Genomic DNA, 12,596 nt, shown 5'->3' with positions numbered 1-12,596 from the left:
GGAAAACGATCAAATGCGCACAGCAAACGCAAACATGCAAAGCATAATTGTATTTATTGAAATGCTGAATATCAACAGAATTTGATATGAAGGGACATAATTCAGAATTACCTTCGACACACACACACATACTTACACAGTGCTGAAACGTTGTCATACAAACGATTGAAATTTCTTTCACTCATATACTCATATATATATATTCTCATACACAGTACAGAATTTTCTCCCACTCATATGCATTCATGAAACACTCAAACACTAATGAAATATCCTCATACACTACTGAAACGCTGTAATACACATTACTGAAGCTCACCAAAATATGAGCTTCATCTACAATTTGCAACAACAACAATAAACCTCTCAGTTTACCACTGAATAGTGAGTTCATATTCTATCTTTTGCAAAGAAATATTTACATTATTTATTCTTTTTTTTTTTTTTAGCCTAATGGCGTGACATACTTGACATTTGTCTGCGTCTGCTGCTCTGAACAAACAAAACAATACAGACATGCAAAGCAGGTCATGTGGCTAATGCGGCTCAGCATCAGTCTGCCTGTGTGTGTGGGGGGGAGGGGGGGGGCGTGGAATAAAATATGAGGTCACAGCGACCACAGCTGTTTTATTTGAGGAAGTGCATGATGCACACTGCATAAAGCAAGGTTAGGGAACCTGCAGCCTTCGGGCCACATTGGGCCCACGAGAGCTTTTAATCCGGCCCGCCATGCAAAAAATAAAACGTAAAAATAAAATAAATAAATGAATAAAACAGCCCCAAAACATTTGAATCACAAATGCTTACCAAGTCTTATCTTGGATTGATAAAAACAGAAAAGGCCCCACCCCTGGTAAAACAAAACATTTGTAATTTCCAAATAGGGAACAATTTTGAACTGTACATCTTGTATCTCCATAAACAACGTTTTACTTGATTGCAATATGTGTGACATCATTTCTTGGCTACATACCCCCCCCCCCCCCTCCCCCCCCCACCATTCCTGAAATGAGATTTATTTGCTTTGGGCACCATCATTCAACCCTGTGTGAAATGCGAGAATGATTAATGATCGTGTCCTCTTATCAAATGTGTGCATTGCTTGCTCTAATATTAAGTGACATGTCATCAGATTACGGGAATTGAATTGAAGCGTGCGCACGCACACACACACACACACACACACACACACACACAAAACTGATTGTGTGCTTATTCAATTTGCTGGCACACCAAAAGCAATCGTTTGCTCTCCCAGTAATGCAGAACCCAACAAATAAATAAACAGTATTACGTGATTGATGATAAACTCACTAATGGAATTGTATGTTTTTTTTTTTTAATTTATTGATTCCGTGTGTTTGCAGACTAGCAGATTACTCGACCACACGCATTCTTGGCTTTTCGGCATTACAATGCTCACTCGTGATCCTCCATTTAGGCAGTTTAGTTGGGTAACACCATGCCCACCTGAAAAAAAAACAAAAAACAGTGCATCATTACAAGGTCCCCATTGTACGCCAAGCCAAAAATCGAACAAGTCAACTGATCGGGAGCATCTTCAATCAATAGACAGCACATTGTTCCCATGCTTTTGTAGTTCGTCTTCCATGGTACATAATTCGATCCAAGTCGATGAGTCTGATATGATCTCTTTTCTTGTTTTTTTTTGTGTGCAAGAAACAAGAAAATGGCACGCAGACATTTCTTGTGACAAGTTGAGTCGACCTTTTCTTTTTCAGTGTCACCACCCTTCCATACCTTGTCTGGACTCAATCTGGGGCACCTCCAGTTGTACAAGTAGTAATGAAGCCTCTTGCCACTGAAGCTGAACTTGAGCCTCTCCAGGAAACTCTTGGTATCCATCACGTCGGCGGCAATGACGATGTCAAAGCCTTTCTGTCAGGGAAGGGGAAAATGCCTGTTTAACACTTACAGTATATGGATCCGAATAGATTTTGTAAGAAAAACAATAGCAGATATTTTGTCTTTTGAACCGTTTTTTTCTCAAGTCAAGGGCAATTCATTTTCCCGCTTGCTCGTAACTTCCTCAACAAGTCCGTGTGTGCAAGTTAATAAAGTGACCCACTCACAGATTTGACCAGGACCAGCGTGTCCTCCACGAGCTGGACGAGGTCGCCACCGGCAGCTGACGCCGCGTAGAAGAGGTGAGCTGCTCTCAGGCTGCCGTGGAACTGGTGGTTGAGCACCTTGGAGGAGATTCCATAGAAGCTCACCACATCTGTCAGTACGCCATCATCAGCCTGCGTTTGCAAGGAAGTACTCACTATGTTAGAACAAAATCCGAAGCCACCATTTGATTTGCAGTGGTAAAATGTGTACTTTATGACTTCCTACCACTGACCTCCACCACATAGGTGTCAATCACATACTCCCTGGGCAAAAGCCAGTGCTCGACTTCTTCTAGGGACCAGCTGGCCTTGAGGTGGAACTTGCTGAGGTTCGCTTGGAGAAGCTTATGCGTCCTCTCAATGTCGTCTTTGGTCATCGGGCGCAAACCTGGCGTCTTTGTGTCCTTGAAGACAGCAAGGGGACAGGAAATCATTCACAGGCCAATGCAAAAAAACTAAACAAAACTTTAAAGGCCCTTGAACGTGTCTGCCTCTTGGTGGCAGCATGCACCCACTTCAGGGAGGCGGTAGAATTTATGCGCTCTCCGCAGGGGCATGTCTCCCTGGATCCCTGGATATTGGACCTCCATCAGTTTACGCAGGTTCAAAGGTCGATGCCACAATCTAAGGTAATGATCAGAATCAGAATCAAATCTTCTTTACTGGCCAAGTATGTTAAAACACACAAGAAATGTGTCTCCAGTTGGAGTCACTCTAGTACTGCGTGTCCAAACTGTATACAAAATATAAAAAAAATAATAAAAATAAAAATAAAATATATATTTATACAATATAGAAGGATGCCAGGGGCACTTTGACATTCCTCAACTTTAGTTAACTAAACAGCTAAAACCTATCTAAGTAATTGTATATTGTTTTCCATTTCCATTTCATCTCCGCATTCAGAACAAAACAAGGGCAATCTGTGGTAAGTGGACAACCTTAGAAGTTGTGTTTACTTCAGGATAATTAGTGATATGTTCACAAATCGGACCTTGACACAGAGCAGAAAGTGGCGCAAACTATATTTGCTTTTTGAAACGGAAGAATCCTTAATCACTGGGGTGTGATGACGACAAAGTACTTTAGTTCTAAGTACTTCCTTTCCACAGGTAAAAAAAAAGTGCAATATAAAACCAATTTATTATTGATATTACTAATAGTCGTAGTAGTTATAAGGGGTTTTGCGCTCATTGGGGATGTGGGTGTTTTTGGATTATAGATGGCGAACTAGTAGTTTTCACTTCTGCCCCACAGTTCGGAGTTTCTGGATTTGAATCCTGCCTCGCATTTGCATGTTCTCCCACATTCCAAAAGTATACATAATAAAATATATTTTCTGGGTTTCGAAATGGCATGGCCAGCCGGATCAAATGGTCCCAAGGGACGCACATGGCCCGTAGGCCTTTGGTTCATGTACGGCAACTTCAGCTTGACCAGCTGGTGGAGGCACATAACACGACAGGGACTCGTTCTAATGAATCATAAATGTCTCGCGGTCTGGTCGTCTCACTGGAGCGGAGGTGCCTTTAAATCAAAGGCCAACCAATTGTTTGGAGCTGGATACCTGCAGGAGCTGAGCGGCGTCGGCAGCACTACGGGCGCCGTGTACACCGCCTGGCAGACACCCCGCTGCTGGACCCGTCTGGCGAGCTCTCGGATCAGAACCGGGGTCATTCGCTTGAGGCGCAGCTTCTTATGAACGCACAGAAATTTGATCTGCGCCATCTGCTTCTCCCTGCAGAACAACATTTTCTGACAAAGTGGTACTATTTTATTGGCATCACAAAAGTTCTGACTGCTAAAACTGTAAATCAGAATGCACTATAGCTCCTCAAAAAGTTGGAGCACGGAAGTTTATTAACTCACCTGTACTTTGCGTACGGTAGATGTCATAGTTTCAAACTTTCTGTCGTGCAAAAGTACTAAAGTAGTTATAGCCAATCACTGCCATTGACGGCTTTACAAGTCAAATATCTATGTTAACTGGGAAGGCTAGCAGTGAATGAGTTCATGACCATTAATTATGGTCATGAATGTTTTTTCTGTTTTTAGAAACTAATTGTAGGTTACATTTTTGGGGTGCACCTTTTATTAACAGTTCCTTGTGTTTTATTTGTTTTTAAGAATTGTGCTGCTTGCCAGATCAAATGCTCTCGCAAGCCATACATGGCCCGCAGGTCGTAGGATATAGTTGGACTACCTGTACTGTATACTGTATAATTACTTACACTTAGAGTTACTCACGTGTCATATATATGCACATCTGCAGGGACAGCGGCAATGAAGCCCACCAGCTTCTTGTTGGAATCCACTCTGATGCCGCAGTACCAGTAGGCCAGCCAATTTGGGGGCTGCAAGACCCTGAAGAGGGAAAAGAAGAACACGGGGTGCAATATGAATGAGAATAAACGGTAAGGGCGGCTTAACAGCTCAACGCGTTTGAGGTGGAATGAATTCACACTCTTGCCTCGACCTCGGGCAGAGGAGAACGCAACTTCCAGGAATGTTAATTATTCATTTCAAAGTAAGTGATATTATGTTTGGATGTAAGTGTTCCCTGAAGGTATAGATAGCATTTATGTAGATTATAGAAGGGGGTGAAAAAAAAGGAGTCAACGAGGAGATTAAAGAAGCAGGCTTTTTACTGATATAGCGACATGGAGGGCCCCGATTGTCAGAAGTTGAACGGAGACGTTCAGCCCCTGACGAGACGGAATGAAAAATGCAGCGAGTGGAACGGTGCCGCTGCTGGACGCTGTGAATGTAAAGCGTTACGGACATTATGAAAGCGGGACCTGCACCGAGAAAACTTCAAATGGGGGGAAAAAAAATAATCGAGCAAACAAAAAGGAACACCATGCTTTTTTGGTCTTACCACTGCAGATACTCCACAGAGAAGTCGTACGTGACGGTGTTGTCATCATCTTCTGTGTAGTTTCCATTGAGTAGTGTGCAAAGTTCTTGCCGCTGAAAAAGATGCGGGGGGAAAAGCGGTGAGATTCCAGCAAGCAATTCTCCTTTACTGTAGCTTGCAGTGGAACCAAAGCTTACTTTGGGTGAAACTTTTTCCCACTTTCCCAATGTGAATAAAACATCTTTAACAGAGAGATTGCGTACCACCGAGGGGCTGCTCGGGTCCGGAGTGTCCCATGAGAAGCCTGGAGGCAGGGAGTAGGGGTCCTCTCGAGCACTCGCTTCACCCTCCCTTATTTGGCCGTGGCTTATGACCAGTTCACCTGGTTTCCACAATAGAAACATTTATAAGATTAGCAATGAATCTGGTACACAAGCAAGATCATTGTTAAAAAAAAAAAAGAGTCTGTACTTTGCTTCCTTTGTATCACACTGAAAGGTGACCCTAATAGTTCTGTAGTACATGGAAAATATACATATATACAATATACTGTATTTTTTCCAAAATGTTTCAATGATTGCCTGGAAAAGGCTTCATTAATACCTCTCTAATAGTATGAAAACTGTACATTATTATTTTTATACTTTTATTAAATCACTTTATTGGAGGTGCAGCTCAGAGGATATCTGCTATCTTTGGCCAACATTTATCTACACTATACTATTATATACATTTTTTTAAATTTTTTACCAAGTTTTGGTACTGGCTGGGTGTGCCAGAACTTGTAGGTGCGTCTCATGGCCTGCTGCAGCGTTCTTGGCATAGTTTGTCCAAAAGAGAAAAGATGGAGGGCCCTTTGGATCTCCTGCTGCTTGCTTTCAGGTAAAGAATCCAGCTGAGATAGAGAAAAGGCAAAAAAAAAATAAATAAAAAAAAATCCCTTAGTTTACAATCAAAAAAAGGACAAAAAAAAACAGGCATCTGATTTCACAAGCTATACAGACTTTTTCAAAAAGATCTCTGGGTCTCTCTGCTCTCCATTTATCTTGCTTCTTTTGACTTTTCTTTGGACTGCAGGCATCGCCGTCCTCCATATTTGTACCCCTACAAGACAAAAAATAAAAAATAAAATAAAATAAAGATATTGTCATTCACAATGAACACCATCTAACTCTGTTCAACTCGCGCTGCTGGTATACTTACATTGAATTCAAACCAGTCATTTTGAAGCTGCCCCAGCTAAGACTGAGCTGTTTTTCTGACAACATGGCTCTTATCAGGGCGAGCACGCGACGGGAGGAGTAACCGCCGTATTAAGTCAACTTGCACTCGGCGCGCAGATAAGTGAGGACGAGACCGACCACTCAAGTGTACCTTCTCACGCTCTTCGCATGTCAGGCGGCTGCTGAATAAAGCTTACGGCGGCCTGATCCAACATCGCTTAATTGGCTGCCTAACGCCCACATTTCCTTTCGGCGCATCGTGATACCCGCTGGTCCAAATGAGTCTGCAGTTCACTCTTTTCCCATCATGGTTGCTAATTATCCGAGGTGGCAAAAGTACTCACACCGTAATTAGGTAGAAGTATAGAAGAAAAATAAATAGACAGTACTGATTCAAATCCTTAAAGACCGTGCAAAGTGAATTCAGAGATTTGTGTCAAAATAAATTATACATGTTTGAAGATAATTGCTGAAAAGGCATCTTCCCTTCGGATAGTACGCTGGCATGGCCGCTTTAGAGCGCCTCGTTGTCGGCTGTGAGTGTGCGGGCGTCACGCAGAGAAAGGTGCAAGAGTGAAAAGGGTGGAAGATTAAAAAAACAAAAAAGTCAGATTGACAGCAAGCGTGTGGACTGGGGCTTCGGGTTGGCATAAATGCTTTTAGAGTGCCTTGTTGTCGGTCGTGAGTGCACGCCTGTCACACAGAGAAAGACGGAGGAGTAAGGATTTTTTTTTTCCAACTAGATGGCCAAAGTGTGGACTGGAGATTTGAGCTGGCGTGGCCGCTTTAGAGCGCCTCGTTGTCGCAGCATGGAAAAGTGTACATATCTTTTTGCAGCTCAAACATGTAGTTATGTGTATGCATAAGTGCGATGCTAGCTGGAGCAGCAGCCATTTTCCCAGTTCCTAGTAATGGTTGGTTTCATCACATTCACCAGACACGCCCAGAGCATTTGAGAGCGGAGAGAACGGCTTGATTTTCCATGATATTAAAGTGCAATTTTAAATTTTAATCATTCATATTTGACAGGGCTGTTATCAACACTCTTCCCTGTGGTATGTCAAATTTACAAGACATTTATTTTCATTTTACAGGGACTTTGAGGACATATAAATACTTAATTACTTCCCACCACTGCTAAAAATATTCCATTCCACATTCTATACATCTTCCTTTCCTTGTACCACAAGGGAGCGTTTCAGACGTCCCTGTGGAGTCTGCTACACCCTCCTAGCACTGATTTGGGGAGGATGCTCCCGAGTCCAGGTTGCTTTGCATCTGCGTGTGCTAAAAATGGTGCAGCCGCCTTTGATGAGAGTGTTGCTAATTGAAACGTACATAAAAGACACACGTAAACTGTACTTTTTCACCTTTAAAACACATCAGCCCGCAGTTATTTTGGTCTCTATGTACTTCTGTGATATGACACACAGCTCAAAACTCAGGTCACGGTCCAATTTTAAATTGGTTCGTCGTATGGTTTGCAGTGGATTCGGTTATGTTGCGTCGTCCTTTTATTTGCACTATCGATCAATTCGTCAAGACTTTGACAAAAACTCACTCTAACCTCAATTCATCCAAGTTGTTCTAAATAAGGTAAAACTATTCACATTTGAACATGCCCGTCAGACAAAGAATGGAGACTCATATATGATTATGTTGTTTTATTTTCCTGCACTCAATTATGGTCTAACTCCAAATTGCACCATTTTTGCGCCGTTCGACGGAGGTTCCATTGTACAAAAAAAACTATTCAATCATTTGAATATTACAGACAGACACAAACTGGAGACTGCTTGGCAGTTAATATAATTTCCTGCGGGACACCTGATGGTCTCTCACAGCACATTAATAGTGGGAATCACTGATTTTCGTGACTTAAAACAAGACAACGAGACAGACAAAAAAAAAAAAAAGGTCGGTTGGAGATTACGAGTACGAGGGTCTACATTGTAAAGCCGACGTTTAAGCTCCAATGGCAGACATTTATTTTGCGCAAGTTCCCTCCCATGCCCTTGATCGAGCAGCTTGACGAATTCCCCTCGCCGTAAAGATGAGATGGCTTGCCAATAATCACTCGCCACCGGCTCTAACAGCGATGTCGAGGCCTCCCAACGACAGTCCTGCAAAGGAGAGAACGCCAGCTGTGTTTTTGCACAGAGCGCAAGGTGAATGCAAATGTCTGTAGTCTGCTGGCGTGCTAAGTAGCGTCAATCTCTGCCATCCGGTGATTTAGGGAGGATTTGCCAATCAGGATGACGGTGGGCCGCGCATTGTTGTGTGCAAGCATCATGCAGGCTCACACAATAAAATGCTGAGTAGGGCCCAATAGACAGTAATTGAACTGGCAGGAAGACGCTGATGATGTTTGGCTAATTGTCACAAGCTTGAGAAAAAAAACAAAAAACAAACAATGACATCAATCTGTCCTGCCAACAAAATCGTACCAATTAGGAATGTTTTTTTTTTTTTTTTTTAAACGATGGGTTATTCCAGAATTGGAGGACAATTTAGGGGCCAACATTTCTAGAAAACTGATCTTTTATTTTATGATTGTGTCTCACATGGGGAGTAGCTGGACCTAAGAGCAGGCGGAGGCAGATGTAAAACGATGAACAGTTTATTGTGGAAAGGTAATAGAGGTGTGTCAAACACTCTATAAACAGAAAGTATGAAAAATAGAAGGCAAGACCTCCCTTAACTTGATGATGTCATTTCTGTCGAGATATTTATGAGATATGTTTCAAATATTTCCAAAATTTGGTAAAATTCCAAATTGTTTGATTTGACACAAGAGACTCCACTGTCCTGAGAGGATGGCACCACTCCTTTTATTTTCCATTTGTATTGAATATGTGCATCCAACTATTCTCATTTATGACAACCAAACTCTTTGTGAAGGAAACAAAAACAACTTCCTTCCTGACAAATCTCACCTCTGCAACCATGGCTACTAATCTATCAATATTTATGCGCCGCCCCTGTTCAGCAACTGTCTAAACTCCCTATCCTTCTCAATTGTATTCCAAACAGGAAACAACAAATCTTTGTCTGGATTTTGGCCACGGCGCTTTGTGCATTCCAAAATTCATCATTCACTCCCATTATTCTCCAAGCCAAACAAATTTGGTACTTAAAGACAACCTCCGTATACTGATTTTGGGTGCCTGCCACCTCCAAATCCTCAACACTCAACACATTTATTGGCTGTTGGTTCAAATTATATGCTCGTTCTGATTGTGTGTGATGAATCTTGTCACAGTTTTTTGTTTGTTAGTTCAATAAAACATCGGCGAAAGAAGTCAAACTTGCCAATGGAATCTTCACATCTCTTCTTCTCTGTCATTCACTCCAAACTCAAGTTCTATCCTCTTCCTATGTGTCTTTGGTCCTTGGCAAGCTTATTCTTAAAAAGTGCTTTAAAAATATATTTGTGTGACACTAATATCTCCTGAATAATTCAGCGAAAATCAGTTAAATCAGTTAGTCGCCCAACTTTAGCGGAAATGATTTGTACAACGCGCCAAAGCCGAAAAGTAAAAGCAGAGTAGAAAACAATTGTATAATATTTTTGTATAGCAGTGTACATTTTTCATATTTTAGTACCGCGGTGGGGAACCCTTTTCCTTTGAATTTTTTATAAATGGCTTCAGATGGTTTTACTATGTCAATATATGATGTAGCCATCAGACATCATGTTTTTTTTTTTTTTTTATTATTATTATTATCTGAGAGTTTTCCTTCCAATAAGTACAACACAAAGAGAAGTATCACGAGTTATTTTTGATAACATTTCAGTAATATATTACCCATTATAATGCATTTTAACTATGTGACGACCAGACGAAGTCTTTTCTCCGTACATGTTTGAAAAGATCTGCGATTCAACTTCATCAGTCAGCACACATTACTCCTGTGCTGTGATTTGCATTTCGGTTCAAGTCCCGCCTTCCTGCACGGTCTGCCCGGTTGGCTTGTCACTGATTGTTGATGTGTCATTGGGTGAGGTAGACGTCAATCAAGCTTGTAACTAATATTATTTATCCCTTTTCTTTGGTTGTTTTTTTTACTTTCAGGGCCTAATTTCGAATAGACAAACTAAAGTTTATTTGGCCAAAGTATTTTAAAGGATATTAGGACTGGGAGTGATTTTTCTGCAAGTGGCTTGGCCTTTTTTTTTTTAATCGAAATTGACTTTTTATCTTTATCTGTAAAGCTATTAAAAAAAAAAAAAAAGGTTGATTTTGTGAAGAGGTTTAAAGGCTCATTAGTGGGGCCTTCAGATACGAGTGTCTTCACATGACTTTTTTGAGATACAAGCTGCCGCTTGGCCGATGTGAGATACAAGCAACAATTTGAGATAGGGTTGCGCTTCAGACCTCCACCGCCAGATAGTGCCAGCAGTCATGTCTTAAGCTTACATTTTCTGTTAGCTGGTTATGTGGAGAGAACAAGTTATTACTGTGTTTTTATACAGTACAACACTGTTGACTGATTAAAAAAAACAAAAACATAAAAAAATAAAATTGGGGTGTTTTTTTGGGGGGTCTGGAGCCGATTTATTGCATTTCCATTCATTTAAATTGGGAAAGATGATTTGTGTTTTGAGATACGAGTGTGGTCACGGAATGAATTAAACTCATATCTCCAGACATCATTGTATTATTCTCATTTAGAACTTTTTTTTTTTTTTGGCACTCTTCAATTCTGCTGTTGCTTTTCATGGAAGTATATCATAGTTCTTGACCTGTAGGCATACTAAACAAGGAGGAGATACAATAGTATCGCTAACATTGTGTACACTTTGTGTCGGCATGTAAATGTGTGTGTCTGCAACGTGGATTAACTCCGAATCCCCTCGCTAAACAGAAATCAATAGGTCTTAGTGCAGGTTCACAACAACACATCTACTGGGTATTCAGATCACACCGATGTCATTGACAGTGAGGAAACACGGAGGAAGCAAAAAAAAAGGAGCAAAAACAGTTTTTTCTTGACATCCCGAAAAAAAGCAAAGAGTTGCTGGAGAGAGTGGCTTGCATCGGATAAAGCTGAGCAAGATGGTAAGTAAGTTTAAGTAGAGAAAATCAAAGACAAATTGTGTTCTTTAGTATGAGAAAAAAAAAACATTTAGGAAGACTACACAAAATGATTGGTCAGATTCTTAATCCTGGGCATCCTGGTCACATAAATGTACTGCTGTTGCTTAGCAGAATTCAGTGGACTCTATTATAATTACCCCAGAGACCAATAAAAAGGGTTAATCCCAATTGGATAAACACAAACTAGGGACATCCTGGAATGTGTACTTTTCTAGAGACTCAAGAATGTCATTGAAATCTACACTGCTGTCAGCTACACTGACACTTTGAAGGAAAGCATGCATTTTTAAAAATTCTGTATGAAGTAAATCCAATACAAGTAATTTAATCAGAATACAGTGCTTAACACTGAATGCATGTCTGGAGGTTCATCAATAAAAAAGGGTTTGTACCTTGTACTCTTTTTTTCTTTCAAAAAGGTCCAATGTCTTGTCTTTTATTGCCGGCCGCCCGGTCGGCACCATGTTTGGAGCCATATCGCTCCTCGCAGTTGTAGGTGAGCATTAAAAACAAAGGCAAAAAAAAAAAAAAAAAAAATTGTCTAAATATCACAGCTCGAAAAGATGTAATTGTTGACTCACAGTCCCACTTTGATCAACTGCACAAAATATGTTGAGTCTCTCTACGTACATTTGATAGTATTCTGGAAGTCTCTTTTACAATATAACTACCGGTAGTATGTGTGTCGTATATGGTAACTGCGTCCAAACCTCAATGCAGTGTAATACAATGTTTAACCTTCTTAGGGTGGTTAACTTACTACAGCTTCTGAAGTGCAAAAGAGGAAAAGTGCTTGAGTCCACAGGAAAATATGCGGAAGAGCAGATTTGACAGGAAACGCCCACATTTTGGGCTTACTCCATCCAGAGAGCATAGTTGGCGTAAAGGAGCGTAAATGACAGACTTAAGTAGATGGGAGAATATGGCGCTATAAGGACTGCGAGACAAGTAATTGCATCACTACTCCGAAAGAGAGAGTTGACTCGTTGTACTGTAGAGTCACAGAGGTACAGACGAGACCATGAAGTGTAGTAAACAGTGCACGCACAGAGTAAAACACTGGGAAAGAGGAGCAGAGGTCACAATAAAAAAAAAATCACTGAATCAAACCCAAAACAGACAAATATTGAAATGCTGTTTAAGGTCATAGTGAACACACAACTTTTGCAAATTACATTTTTGGCCTAACGTAGCTCGAAAAAGGCTACCAACACCAACTAAAGCACGGATTGTAGTAGCGGAAGTGCATTTTGGGGACTGTAATATTATTTGTTTTCATTCA

At 40.9% G+C, this 12,596-nt stretch overlaps 1 protein-coding gene across 2 annotated transcripts in view; it reads right to left on the bottom strand.

Moving 5' to 3' along the window:
* Window positions 1–1,322: 1,322 nt before the first annotated feature.
* Window positions 1,323–12,596, bottom strand: part of LOC133469364 (glycylpeptide N-tetradecanoyltransferase 2-like) — a 64,402-nt gene continuing 53,128 nt past the window's right edge. The window contains exons 1-12 of one of the 2 annotated variants that reach the window (XM_061756315.1): window positions 6,193–6,316; window positions 5,994–6,093; window positions 5,740–5,884; window positions 5,253–5,371; window positions 5,011–5,102; window positions 4,380–4,496; window positions 3,700–3,870; window positions 2,648–2,756; window positions 2,366–2,536; window positions 2,094–2,264; window positions 1,762–1,899; window positions 1,323–1,470 (exon numbers count right to left, since the gene is read on the bottom strand). In XM_061756315.1, the coding sequence (XP_061612299.1) occupies window positions 1,447–1,470; window positions 1,762–1,899; window positions 2,094–2,264; window positions 2,366–2,536; window positions 2,648–2,756; window positions 3,700–3,870; window positions 4,380–4,496; window positions 5,011–5,102; window positions 5,253–5,371; window positions 5,740–5,884; window positions 5,994–6,093; window positions 6,193–6,257 (1,422 nt within the window). In that variant the 5' untranslated portion in view covers window positions 6,258–6,316 and the 3' untranslated portion in view covers window positions 1,323–1,446. Of the gene's footprint in view, window positions 1,471–1,761; window positions 1,900–2,093; window positions 2,265–2,365; window positions 2,537–2,647; window positions 2,757–3,699; window positions 3,871–4,379; window positions 4,497–5,010; window positions 5,103–5,252; window positions 5,372–5,739; window positions 5,885–5,993; window positions 6,094–6,192; window positions 6,317–12,596 lie in introns of those variants that run through there. The other variant, XM_061756316.1, reaches the window with a different exon arrangement.

Source organism: Phyllopteryx taeniolatus, chromosome 19 (assembly GCF_024500385.1).
Source record: "Phyllopteryx taeniolatus isolate TA_2022b chromosome 19, UOR_Ptae_1.2, whole genome shotgun sequence".
In the NCBI taxonomy this organism is placed as follows: domain Eukaryota; kingdom Metazoa; phylum Chordata; class Actinopteri; order Syngnathiformes; family Syngnathidae; genus Phyllopteryx; species Phyllopteryx taeniolatus.
The sequence above is the reverse complement of the archived record's forward strand: the minus strand, read 5'-3'. Positions and strand labels throughout refer to the sequence as shown.